Raw genomic sequence first — 14,557 nt, forward strand, 5'->3', positions numbered from 1 at the left:
TAAGGTACAATATGCAAAATAAATCGTTGAGGAGTTTTTACGAAACTCCCTAAATAAATAATAATACAGGTGTGTATGTAGGGACTGGACAGTGATCAGGCACCGGTGAGATAATGCACTGGGAAAGGTAAAGCAATTATCTCCTTTCTCCATATTGTCGGTATCTTTACTTTCAGACAGGAAAATGGGCTGGTAATGAAGCAAATTCTGTGCGGCAATGTGCTGTGGCTTGGCAGGTGGTATTTTGACTTGTAATGCAGACGAAACTCACTTTCTCCTTACCTTATATGCACAAGAAGCTGTTGTTTTTGTTGAGTGAAAAGCCTTGCCAAATGACTTAATGAACGTGAGCGCCGAACTGGTGGTGAGACGAACGAACAGCCGCGACCACACACACACACACACACACACACACACACACACACACACACACACACACACACACACCACTTTCCTTACTTCTGGTCATCCTACGAAATTTTGCGGTACTTTAGGGTGTCATATAAACTCTCAGGCGACCACAAGACAACTCAGGAGGTGAACCATGAACTTTATAACACTGGTGAGAGGGACTGTACTTTTTATAATCGAACTTGCGGAGAGAGAGAGAGAGAGAGAGAGAGAGAGAGAGAGAGAGAGAGAGAGAGAGAGAGAGAGAGAGAGAGAGAGAGAGAGAGAGAGAGAGAGAGAGAATCTCTCAAATATCTCCGACCCTATTTTGGTCAAACTTGGATGAAGGACTGAAGGTCAGTCAACGAGTAAGTCTATTATTTTCTTAGCACGGTACGTCAAAGGTCAAGGTCACAGGTGTAAGAATATGACCTTACGGGGTCAACTTAAAACTGCTTTCATTAGATCTGGATAAAACGGTGAGAGGTCATCGTTCTACTCGTGTGTGTGTGTGTGTGTGTGTGTGTGTGTGTGTGTGTGTGTGTGTGTGTGTGTGTGTGTGTGTGTGTGTGTGTGTGTGTGTGTGTGTGTGTTGTGTGAACAAAATAACTAAATCAGTCTTGATCTGATCTGGTCGAAACTTAGAGGAAGCGTTGAAGGTCAGCCAAGGGATTGACCTACTGGTTTTGAGAACAATAGGTCAAAGGTCAAGGTCACATGTCAAGATCATGTGAAACAGTTTTAAATCCAGTTTAGACCAAACTTTGTGCAAGGGTTCAGCGTCACGCCAGGATCAAGGGAGTCGATTTTGGGAACAGTCAATGAAATATCAATGTCAAAGGGAAAGGTCAGTGGTCAAGGCCACAGGAGGAGGTAAATTCAAACAGCTTTGATGCTATTTGGACTAAATCTGGTGGAAGGGTTAAGGGTCAGGCAAGTATGAATTCGTCGGTGGTGGGTCAAGATTACAGGACAGCTGAATGTTCAACCCGTACACCAATTGTAAGGCATAGGTGTTGCCTCCCCTGAGTGATTCTTCTTGTTTCAGATAACTTAAGGACTTAATCGGAAATGCTTCTGTCTTGCACTGGACTGCAACAATGATTAAAAAAAAGGAGTTAATATGAAAACAATATATATGTGCATTGACCATATCAGCTGCCGGCCCGTTAGCGCCAGGGTTCGAGTCCTGGTGTGGGCAGCTGTCGTCACTCGGGTAAGGTGTCAATCCCCACTTTGTGTGCTGGTAAAATGAGTACCTAGGGTAACAACTAGGGGAGGTGACTGTAGTGACCTGAATGATGCAGTGGCCTTGTATCCCAGGACTCTGGGTGAATAACCCGCCATGGACTCAAAGACCTATGTTACGGAGATGAGCACCGCGGCTAAGCGCATCATGGCGTCTGTCCCACCTTTACCTTTACTTATAATAATGTCGAGTCAAAGACTTGGCGCTCAGATTTAGGCAACCACAACGACGAAGAGACAGCTTGGATGTGTGTATAGCAGAAAGTCGGAGGAGTACGAACATATGACAGTACTGTATATTACAACTGTGAGATGGCAGAGGCAAACCAACGAGGGGGACATGAGGATAGGAAGGAGATTCGCCGGCAAGTCGACAGCCTCCCCTAAAGTTCTGATAGAGAGAACGTGTGGTTTCGTTTTCTTTGTTAAAAGAGCGCTCATATTAATTTATATGTCTAAATGTAGACCGTCGAGCAGAGGCGTAGTTAGGATTATAAAGGTGTGGTAGCCATAGGGTAGCCAAGCCTAATTATAGGGAAGCCCAAGGAGAACGCTTTAGCGGGTGCGGGGGTATTCCTCCCGATGTTTGGGTGAGAACCATGGAGGCCAGGCAAATACCTGTATATCAGGGATGTTTAGGCCAACTCGGCATCGTTCATGTCTATGCCACGGCCGTCAAAGAGGAAGTTGTATTCGTTTAATCACACCTAACTACTGCCAGAATAGCCTATCCCGGCATAAGTATGGATGCGCTTTATATATCAGGAAAAGATACTGTAAAGAACTTTTTAAATAGGTAATTCTCATTTCTTATCCCTATCACTTGGGTACTCTGAACAGACCAACACGAGAATAATTAAGAAGGTCCGAACAAGAGGTGTGCATGGCAAAATTTTTTTATTAAAACTAAATGTTCAGATTTCGCCCAAGTGGTTTCTTCCGGAAAAATCCAAATCACTTGCTGAATTTATCAATATGTATCAATATCTAAAAAGTAAGTAAGGCCACAGCCGATAAATGCCAAGAGCAGGCTAATTCAGGAATGACTGATTACATTAAAAACTTCATGGCAGTGTAACAACAGAGGTCGTTGCGATTATATACGAAATGTCCCTGCACCATTAGTTCAAAGGCACCAGAACAGTTCCTATATAGTAACTAAGATTTCATTCTGTGGGAAGAAAACAGGGAAAGGAAAGTGCATATTCAGTCCAAGTCTCTTTTTCTCCCTGCAGAAAATTAATATGTGTTCCGTGATGAAAAAACAGTAGTAAATTATTTGAGAATCACCAATGCCAAGATTCATTTATATATTTGCGATCAACTCTCTACCGTAATTCCGACTGGTTTTTGCAGGAGGGACCAGCGCAGAATCTTCCTATATATTGTTCATCCTGCAGATCGATATCTTAGTTACGGGAGGAAAACTATCGTGGGTTTATACAGCTGTTTTACTATGAACGATAATAGGAGAGTAGAATCTTTCCTTATCTCTACTTCTTCCTGCAAAAACAAATCGAAGTTACGACAGAGAATCGATCGTAAGTTCAAGCCTCCCACCCCACTGCTGGCAAAGTGGCAAGTGTGGGCCCCTCAAGGTCACTAGCACCCACGTCACAATGGGGCTTCCCGCCATAAATTACGGGACGGACAGACTAACCAGCGATGAGAGAGAGAGAGAGAGAGAGAGAGAGAAGGAGAGAGAGAGAGAGAGAGAGAGAGACTATAGAGGAATGAAAAGAGGGGATGAAAGATACTGTTCCGAAGGGTAGATGAGAGGCACAGCGCAGGGAGAGACCGAGACTATGAAAGGATCAGTTAGAAACAGATAATGGGAGATGCTGTAGCCTGTGTGCTATGAACGGGGGAGTGATGAGAGGCTCCGTGGACAAGGAGAGAACGAGAATGTGGACTGAGATATTAAGCTTGGAAAAAAAAAAAAAAAAAAAAGAAGAAAAAAAGATGCTGTTCGGTGTGGACAGTGTGCGAGGTGAAATGCAAGGAAAAGACCGACACTGTACCCACACCTGTCAGTTCCCACCCGTGTCAGTGGCCTGCGACCCGCACCACCACACCAGGACAGCCCCGTATGTGTCATGCGGGGCCCCGTGGCGCAATGGTAGCGCGTCTGACTCCAGATCAGAAGGCTGGGTGTTCGAGTCACTCCGGGGTCAATGCCATGTTTTGATTATGAGAAAGATAGTGTGATTAGATTCAACAAGGGCTAAGAATGCTGTTGACAATAATCACACGGGGTATTGTACGCAGAACCGTATGTAACTTGGAGTTTATGGCTGATGAATAGCCTGGCTGACTGTGAGGGCTGCTACGTACCACAGTTAATCATAATTGGTGCTAGGAAAATGTTAACTTGATCAGCTTTGTCTGTGATGTAGAAATCAATATTAGAAGAGGTAGGTTTTTATCTGAATAGTCACCAAAAATGATTAGACAAGTACCCGGTACGTTATATTGAATGTGAGATGTTCCAACATTATACTGATGTAAGGGAAACAGTAGTTGATACTTATAAACCAGAACTTCGTATGCACAAAATATATAACATTCGCATAAAAGATATCTTACTTCTTTTATAAGGGACACTGATGATCTGCTAAAAGGTCGCAGGGATGAACGAGACATCAGCTCAATACCAAGTACTCAATCTGTCTGTAATTTTGTATACGGAAATGTTAATGACGCTTGCTACGACCACACGACTGAAGTACGAAAGTTTAGTTGCAGTGTTTATTGACATATCACTTTATATATATATTAAATTAACCAACTGCTGTCTGAGCCAATCCAAACAATGAACATACTTGGAAAAATCAGGGGACATCACATACAGGTAACTGACAAAAAAAAAAAAAAGGACATTTTGTTTTATTTTGGTAAACGTTCGACGGTTTGATTAAGCTAACAGAAGCCTAACGCAAAAAAAAAGTTAAAAAGCTATCTTCACTGAAATTTTTGAGGTTAATTAAGAAAAGCATACCTTTCTTGCTCCTGCCGCCAAAGCTTTTCATTCAGCCGCTCCCAGAAATCCAACCAGCGCGCCAGTGTTAAATTTAGTGACCCAGTTCCCCAGACGGCCCAGCGACCCACTTGGCTTGAGGGTGTGCGTGTGTGGGATCGATACTGCCACCTTGCCATCACCACCTGTTGCTTGCACCACCGCCACAGCCGCTGCCACCACCTCTCGCTTCATCTACCACTACCATCCGACCTTGGGCCTTCACTCACCTCCACCTCTCATACTTATTTACGTCACTCCCCATCACCGCTGTCCCATTCATCTACTGCCACTGCACACTTCACAACCACCACCACCACCACCACGACCTTTCCTAACTCACCCACTAGACAGCGATCTCACCTAACCCCGTTCCAAACTCACAAACCCAGCTATGGTCATTCGAACCCCCACCTCTCCTGTTTGATAGGACACTCCGACGATATCAATCAGGTTAGGAAGGATTTTTTTTTTTTGTCTTGAGGATTAGATAGAGAGATATAGTCTTCATGAACCCCTTCAGTAAGAGAAGTCTTTCCCAAGTTGAAAAAAGCAATATGTAGGCTGCAAGAACATAACGGAAAAAGACGGCTTTGAAGTGACGAGAAAGGGAAGTTGGTCAAGAAGTTATGAGGTAAAACAGAAAATAGCGGTAAAATACATATGAAATAATTATAGAGATTATATGATGTTAGTATAAGGGTTGGTATTTTCACTACGATCATTTATATTTTGACATGCGGAAGCGTCACTAGATGCGGACCTGCTCTTCTGTCGTTCAGTATAGTTCTTCGGAGGCAAGATGCATCACTCCCGAAGACTTTGGCGACGCCCTATATTACGACCACATCTATCCAGTACTTTCATAGGTTACTTTCTTCGTTTATATTTATTATTTCCAGATAATTTTACTAAGCATAAGGGAGATTTCACGGCTGGAGGGGTCAGATAGGGCCGTCATTTGTCCCTTCGCTGCCAAGGCGCTCTCCTAAACTGCATAATATTCCTCTGGTAGTAATAAGAACAGATTTAGACGTAATCATAGTTAAGGGGCGGAGTGTTATTCTGTTGCCTTGGTTCTGTACGTGATGGCATACCAGGGATGTGTGTGTGTGTGTGTGTGTGTGTGTGTGTGTGTGTGTGAATACAGTACAGGAGACTAGAGGCCGTTTCCACAATCGCAGCTTTTTGTTAGATGCTAAACAACAAAGCCTTCCCTCCTCTGTTTCCGCCTTCAGAGTCACTTCTGGCGGTGATTTTGCCGGGAACACAATCCACTAACATGAGCAGTATTGGAACGGTTACCATGGAGCCCTTAGTGAGCTCTGTACCTCCCCAGTGAAGCTTACCCTTTTGAGCATTTTCTTATTTTAAGTTGTAAACAAATCAACCGGAAGAAGCTCTTGATTTTCAGCTCCCTGGAATATTGACTTGGTGTTAATGTGGGGCAGAGATTTGTATTATTTTATTGCATTTATTTGTTTTTATTCTTGTTACCTTGAGACGGTTTCATTCTGGTCATAAAGCCTTCCTGTAGTGAAATATGTAACTAACCCTTCCTGTTTAATGAGTCTGACCTATTTAAAATCGTCTGGAGAGAGAGAGAGAGAGAGAGAGAGAGAGAGAGAGAGAGAGAGAGAGAGAGAGAGAGAGAGAGAGTGTATTAACTTACGTCATCGGAGTGAAGGGATTAACTCTGCTGACCAAAACAATCATTCTCTACGATGACAAATTTCCCTCATCCTTCTGGCCACCATAAGATGATATTACCGTAAATAACTTACAGGAAGGATTTTTTTTCTACCCCGAGGATGAATATGTTTTTCCTAGGCATTTTAAATCATCCGTTTGTCTGCAAGAAGTCTGCTCAGAGGTACATAAATTTTTTTTAGCAATAACAAGAAAAAAAAACAAATAGGCCTATTCGTCACCCTTCTATAACTTTTCAGCTCATGTTCTTTTCTGTAGCTTATTATTGCTATCTCTCAATGCTTAAATTCCGTGTCGAGGTGCTTCCTATACTCCTTTTACTCTGCCTTGGTCTAAAATCGCCATCTCTCTGTCATTAGTGCTGAGTTGTAGCGAGGGATTAAAACTAGAATGTGGTGCTACTCATAAAGAAGTCCGTGGAAAGGATGCAGAACGGTAGTATTGTCCTTTTCTGCTTCTGAGCTACATGAAACAAGCTGCAAAAGGACCCAAATCTGGGCCAGGTTGAAGCAAAAGGAGTATAGCAGCGTAAAAAACGTCTCCAGGTCGCACAGTAACCCTTAGTTGGATGAAATGATCTGTTAGTGGCAAAAAATAAACTCCAAAATACGTCACTGGATTGAAGGGGATAAGAGACTAATCAATAATTCCTTTACCATGTTATACTCTCGCACTGAAAGTCAGAGAGGGAGTTTTTAACCACTGTGGTATATAGTATTTCTGTATTCTATGCTAAATCGTCTGTATATACTGAGAGAAAGATTTATAGTTTCGTCCTGTGCAGCGAAAGAGTTTTGAGCACGATCGATAGTCTGATAGCGGTAGCATCTCCCCCCCCCCTTCTCTCTCCATATCTCTCTCTCTCTCTCTCTCTCTCTCTCTCTCTCTCTCTCTCTCTCTCTCATTTATCTGCGTTCATCCTCTGGGGCATAAACTCATGCTCGCTGCATAACAGTATTGTGATTCCAACTCTGATGTATAGATGCGAAGCTTGGACCTTGCTGGAAGGACACAAATCAAGTGTGAGAACGGCGGAAATGAGTTTTATGAGAGAAGCTTGTAGAGTTACATGGAGAGACAGACTGAGAATTGAGGATGGAGCGTTGTGGTGTGGATGTGATGAAAGCGTTATGAGAAATACAATGAGGTGGTTTGGCTATTTGGAGAGGATGCAGAGTGAGAGACTAACCAGGAGAGTGTATGAGAATGAGGTGGAGGGGAGAGAGAGAGAGAGGGAGAGAAAGAGGATGAGATGTTGGGATGGAGTAGAGGTATATGAGGAGGGGGGTGTAAGTTGGGGGGAGGGCAGCGAAATGGAAGGGGACAGGGCTACGTAGAAACTATTTGTTTGTGGCCACCCCTTACGGGATTAAGGTGTCTGGCAACAGATAGATAGACAGAGGGTAGTCTAATCTTGGGTCTGTACACCTTGAAAAGTGTAAATGGCAGTGACTGTTACAATTTAACCTTTGTCGATGGACATGAAGATTCATAATATTCTTATTTCATAAAGAAATTTGTAGCACTTTGTTTTGCATTTACATAATTGTTATATAACGTGCAATAGGCAAAATAAGTAACTTAAGAAAATTTTTTGGAAAACCCTTTGCGAACATGAATGCAATCCCAAGTATACGAGAAAAGCGTGTGCCTATGTCTTGAAACAATCTTTGAATTAAACCATCGTGACGCCCATACTAGCTAATTTACAATACTTATTTTCGCATGGTGCATTACCCCAACCCTGCCCAGCTCCCACCACCAGACTACGACTCACACTATCTCTCAGCAGTGGGAAGAGTTGTCAGCAGTGCTCATCCTAGGCGTGATGCAACCATCTGCGTCATATGGGAGTGGGGGGTGGGGGAGGGCTGTTAGAGGCGGGTTGGAGAAGTGGTAATTGTGGCCGGGAGAGCAGGTGCCACGACCATCACTTCCTGTGGTCACTCTCGCCTTCCTTTCACGCGACGCGCCCTTTCGCATAATTCGTCGACGGGGTGAGAAGACTGTGGGGTGGAAAGTATCAGGTTTATCTATATCGTATATCTATATCAAGCGATAATTCTGAGTAAGTAATATCTATAGTCATACCACTAGACTTACAACTAATTAGAGACACGGAAGAAATTACTGACTTTTAGGAAAAGCCACGAGTCCCTCTCAAGTCCAGGGATCGGTGGCGCGCGGCAGTTCTTTCCCTGTGCCTACAAATACCTGGCCCTCCAAGCCTACTGCATCACTTCCTCCTCACCCCTCACAGGAGCTGATACCTGGACACCCACTACCTGAGTCAAGACAATCAGCGACATGAAGTTCTTTGGAATCCTAGTTGTGAGTCCACCTTGTCTGCTATCCCATGTCTAAGGACTGGTATCCTTTCATTAACAGTGTTATAAAGGTGAACTTAATGACTTCCTCGTCATAGTGAGACAATCGGTCTCTGATAACATAAAAATGTACAAGTGAAGACCATCAATTGACTCTTATTTCGCCGGGGTAACTTCATGATTTCTTTTTAACTGGAATTCACAATACTAAGACATACGGTAGCCTTGTCCTTTCTTTCGACTTGAAGCATCTGTTCGGTGGTAGAACAAGGCGGCCATCAAAGATGAAAAATGGCTTGGCTGCCACATTTTACTGCTATTTGTTGCCAGACCTCATCTCTGACAAAAATTGTACACAGGCTGTTCATAGATAAGGTTTGTAATGTCAAGGTGGAGTTTCACTACATAAGCACAAAATGAATCACGAAAGATGTGTACCTGTTGAATGCTAGATTTATGATAGGGTAGTTTCGGAGTTAATAAAGGTATGATCGAACTTGATTCCTGAATAACAAAGAGCAGTGTAAATTGCTGAAAGCCATTTGTTAATTTCATGGTAGTTTTACTTTGAACAAACTAATGTGCAACTTGCGTCATTTTAACCAATGGAACCCTTCCTCCACTTCAACCCTGTCAAGACGATGCTGAATAGAAGCGTTCAGGGCTGAAAGAACTAGTAATAAGAAAACATCCTAGCACAATATTATTAACCTCTTCAGTACGGTGACGTCTTTTTACTACATTATTGCTATCTTCAGACGATTTTATTCATCTTAGAGTACCGTAGACTTTTGGGACATCTGGAGTTGGCTCTAGCCTTCATTATCTATTTTACCACAAGGAGTCTCCACTGAAGCTGAACGAAGTCGTCAGCTGGTAGCATGATTAAAAAAGGCGTCATCGGACTGAGGGGTTGTTTACTGTTTCTAGCCCCTGTCAATAAAAAGAGGCTTTGCTATGCTCAGTAAAATCATCAGTAGGTAATAAAACGGTGATGATTAGGAAAGGGTTAACATTCTCCGGCTCTTATACGCACTCTCAGCGGAAGGAAATAATCAAGTTTCAGGTGAAATGGATTACCAGAGTTGTCCCGACCACGAGAGGGTTAGTGGTACCCGCATTAACACTCAGGCTCTTATGACTCACTCCCAGCGGAATAAAATCGTTTGGCGGCAGCTGTAACAGAATACTGAATTGTTTAGCTCATGAAAGGGTTGTTAAGAGGGGGGGAAGGGGAAGTGCAGTCGACAGTCAGAGGTACGAGTATAGGCTATTATTATGTTGGGCTAACTGAAGTGCTGTAGTCTGCAGAAATCCTAAGGCATCGCAGGACTCGATGTATAAACTTCAGGACGTTATTCTTAGGCTAATTTTGATTAAAAAATGCAACATCTACACGGTTCAGTTCTCAGCCCTTATGCAGCTGCAGTTACTGACGGCCTAATAGGCAAAAATGTTCATATATTTCACCCATTGGATCATCAATAAACTTAGCAGTTCAAACGTTGAGGACTGGACCCATATCGATGCAGTATTTTCTTACTCGAAAATAGCTTAGTAATAACCTCCAGAAGTTTGCATATCAATTTGGTTTAAGAGAAATTTGTGGAATAACAAAGATTAAAAACTATCACGAGGTGCATTTGGCCAAGAGCAGAAAACTCCATATTGTCTTTTCACCGACGATGGACGAATTTATTCAGCTCACAACTCCCCGAAGATAAAAGTTTAATGACACAGAATAATAATAATAATGGCGACGCAGTTAACACCCTCAACATGATGTCTATACTTTCGATTTTGGGAAGGCCTCTTGAAGCACAGAGGTTAGAAATTCTGTCCGATATCCTCGTCACAAGCAGAGAGTCTAGAATGAAACAATCTGGCGGTAGTAAAGATATATCATGAATACTTCAGCCTCATGATGTTATATTTTATTCTTACTATCTAAAGACAATGCTAATCAACAAATTCATTCAGCTCGAGTCTGAGAGTTGACACAGGCTATATCCAACTCTCCCATTTCCAAAAGTCTCTCCTAAGCTTAAAAAATCGATTAAAGATAGCACGGATTAATCACAAACTGTGTCCACGGGCTGAAGGAGTTAAAAGAGTCATTGTATTAAGTGTTTATGACGTACGGTACTTAAATGACCCCGTTTTGGCATAAGTAGTACCTTGTTTTCCAGACTAGAAGCTAAGAGTCACTGTAAGTGAAGATTTATGACAAGCTGTAACTTTTCGGGGGATTTTCAGAAACAAGCGGTTGTATTCTTGTAAAGTATTGCATAACTGTAGACAAGTTCCCCCTCTACACACACACACACACACACACACACACACACACACACACACACACACACACACACACACACACACACACACACACACAAACCATCCTTCTCCATTACTAACTCACACATTACACTCACAGATACATTGCAATATTCCAGACCCTCCTAATGCTGATGCTGATGACGCCTGATGGTAATAACACCCTGCCCTCGTTCCCCTAGCCATCCACATATCCCCTCCCCTCCAATCACAGGCACACACACACACACACACACACACACACACACACACACACACACACACACACACACACACACACACACACACACACCAACTTCCATCATCCTCACCCTATACACATAAATTCAATATTACGCGACTCCAGATACTCCTGCTAGTGATGATGGTGATGCTGCTGCTTGGTGGTGATGGAACCGTGACCTCCTCCCTTATACCCCCCTTCCCTCTCCCCACACCATTACACAAACACACCCTCGCCTCCCTTCCACCTATACCAGTTCACGCACACAAACCTATACTCTTTTCACCCTAACTAGACTCAGATTTTCGTCCCTTTGCAGTTTATTTAATGAACATTGATGGAAGAAAAAGACTACATGTACTTAGGCCCTACATAGTTTCCACAGCACTTCTTTTTGGCTAGCATCATGTTATAGTGTTAATTGTTAGAACTCAGCACTGAAGATGGATAGATTGTAAGCTTAGGTCAAATTAGAGCTGACTGTGGTGATGGTGATGCTTGGTGGTGGATACATCCTTCCTCTTCCTCCCATCCCTCCACCCACCACACACCTATCCCCCCCTCTCTCTCTCTCACACACACACACACACACACACACACACACACACAGTCAGATCTCCCTACCCCAACATACTAACTCTCATATTATACTCACAAACACATTACACCATTGCACAGACGCTCTTGGTAATAATGTTGATCCTTTGCCTTATTCCCTTTGCCTACCAAACACCCTTTCATTCTTAAACCCCCTTCTCACATAAATTCCATTCCCTCCTTCACACAAAGACTCAGTAATACATAATTCCACAGACTCTCCTTGTGGTGACGATGATGATGATGCCTAGCGGTGGTGTGGCCCTACCCTCGTCCCCCTACCGCGCCCCCTTCATCCCCATCCTGAAGGACGACCGCACCCAGGACCGCTACGGGGGCTACACCTTCTCCTACAAGACCGGCAACGGCATTGACAGGCACGAGGCAGGCAGGCAAAATTATGGACAGAACACCAATGGCGGATGGAGGTAAGGCAGTTGGATTTTGTGGACAGACAGAGGTTTATTTTGCACTGTATCATTCCTTGTCAATTAAATGCAACAAAGGATACATTCATTTTTTTTTTCACCCCTCCCCTGTGTCACCTCTCACACGGTCTCCCTCCACCTCAGCTACACGTCCCCTGATGGAGTCCGGGTCAGCATCTCCTTCGTGGCTGACCAGGGCGGCTACCAACCAGAGGGATCCGTCATACCCACATCCCCACCCCTGCCTTACTCCAGGACACAGCGGTATTAACACACACACACACACACACACACACACACACACACACACACACACACACACACACACACACACACACACACAATATTGCTTTAGTGACTCATTTAATTACATGCTCTGTCCTTGCGTTTGCTCGTGTGGGGTATATATATTTTCATCTCGTTTCGTGTAAAACTTACATTGTCTCATTATATTTCGTGTGTAGCTTAACTGTTTCACTAAGTTTCGCATATACATAATTTGGTTTCATATTGTTAAGTATTTCTAGTCCGTTCCCCTCTTTCAACGCATATATGACTTTATTTTTTTACATATAATTGTTACGTAGCTTTGCGTAGTGTTTCATCTGTTTTTTTGTTTAACGTTAATATCCCTTTTAGTATTGTAACTTAACTCGTGCCATCAGATTAGTTAAATACTAGTCCACATCTTCCCATTGTTAACTTCACTGCATTGTGTTTTTGGTTTGTCTGTGTTAACCTTTCTACTGTTACGACGTCTTTTGAAATTTTTTCTTGTCAACTGCGGGAGATATTAGTTTGATTTTTTTTCGAAGAAGAATTAAATATAGCCTCCATTAACAGTATTACTGCTCGGGGACTCTGCTAAGCTGAAGATTATCTAGTAGTGGTAAACACACACACACACACACACACACACACACACACACACACACACACACAGATGTCACCGTATTCAAGAAGTTACACTTTATTTCCCTTGCTATTGTGCACTACAGTGTAATTACAGTGCCATTAATTAAACCTATTGACTGTGCAAGACCTGTTGACAGACCACAAGACATATGGTCGGACAGGAGACTTCAAAGTGTCTCCTAGTGATATATTGTCCATTTGCTCCTTATTTTAGCTTGTATGTTACGTATATCTATTTAATATCGACACACCTTGCACCAAGAACATACAAGAGGATTGTTACGTGTGATGTGCAAAATAAATCGCTAAAAAATAGGCTTTACGTAGTTTCCGAAGCCAACTGGATAAATGGTGACCACGGAACTATTTATATTTGTCAGCAGTTGACGACGATATTTGACGGGTAAAATTAATCGAATCTGAAATATCCGAAATATTTCATCCCTATCTGTGTTATGCTGCTAAAATCTTGATAGCACTCTCTGTTACATATATATTTTACAAGTCACACTGTTGTCATAGACGTTTTGTTAGGTCTGTTGTTATGTGGGAATTAGACCCAAGACGATGATGATGATGATGATAATGATGATGACGATGATGATGGTGATGAAGCTGGTTAGGTGAAAAACATGAAAATAAAGATGATGATGATAATGATGATGATGATGATGCGCATGGGAGTGAAGGTGATGATGATAATGAAGAGAATGGAAGATACAGCATACTTCCATGAGTGTCCAGTAAGTGTGTGGCAGGAGAAAAGTTACAGTCGGTGCCGATGGTTCCCTCACACTGCTTCGAAATTATGTCCGAACGTAACCCCTGCACTGAGATGACTTTTTCTGTAGTCTTGTTGCCTCTAGACGATTTTATTCGGCTCAAGAGTGGCATTTCAAACTGGAGGAGTAACCAGAGGAGCTGGACACAGCATTCATCATCTTCCCCAACCTCTTTTTATCACGATCTAGAGAGCATTCACTATTCATTAACTGTTTGTATTAGCAATTTCCATGGCTTGCATTCATGTTGGTTAAGGAGCCTCTATAGTACCTTTTTCCCACTGGTTTGTTCTTGCACTTAGCGCATTAATACCCTTCCGTATGGTTCACTGCAAACTGTGTCGATGCTGGATTAATATAATGACCACGCAAGAGAACATTGTGCTGTTATATGTAAAATTAATTGCTAAGAAAGGGGTGACTGTAAGCCCCCTAAGCTGACGAGAATATGGATCTCCACTAAAGAGATCTCACATTAGCCCGCAATAAATAAATAGAAAAAGGAAAACTAATAATCAAAATAAATGCAAAGATCGTTCAGTTGTGGCCAGAATAAAATAAACTCATAAAAGACATGACTTCGGGGT

General features: G+C 42.7%; 1 protein-coding gene and 1 non-coding gene across 2 annotated transcripts; both read left to right on the forward strand.

Moving 5' to 3' along the window:
• Positions 1–3,740: 3,740 nt before the first annotated feature.
• TRNAW-CCA (transfer RNA tryptophan (anticodon CCA)) lies at positions 3,741–3,812 on the forward strand. The gene has a single exon. It is a non-coding gene; the product is annotated as a tRNA-Trp (tRNA).
• An 8,270-nt stretch (positions 3,813–12,082) lies between these two features.
• On the forward strand, positions 12,083–12,544 carry LOC145400430 (endocuticle structural glycoprotein SgAbd-2-like). The gene is made up of 2 exons (XM_080272944.1): positions 12,083–12,273; positions 12,418–12,544. Exons 1-2 carry the CDS (start codon positions 12,083–12,085, stop codon positions 12,542–12,544), a joined length of 318 nt encoding a protein of 105 aa, XP_080129070.1.
• The last annotated feature ends 2,013 nt before the right edge of the window (positions 12,545–14,557 follow it).

The sequence above is a fragment of the Coenobita brevimanus genome, chromosome 52 (assembly GCF_032717465.1).
Source record: "Coenobita brevimanus isolate Jiangsu-jjx chromosome 52, ASM3271746v2, whole genome shotgun sequence".
Lineage (NCBI taxonomy): Eukaryota > Metazoa > Arthropoda > Malacostraca > Decapoda > Coenobitidae > Coenobita > Coenobita brevimanus.

Excerpts from the sequence above, each read along its gene's own strand:
- LOC145400430 (XM_080272944.1), top strand. The coding sequence starts at position 12,083 with ATGATGATGCCTAGCGGTGGTGTGGCCCTACCCTCGTCCCCCTACCGC. Across the intron at positions 12,274-12,417 it reads AACACCAATGGCGGATGGAG|CTACACGTCCCCTGATGGAG; the intron begins GTAAGGCAGTTG and ends CCTCCACCTCAG.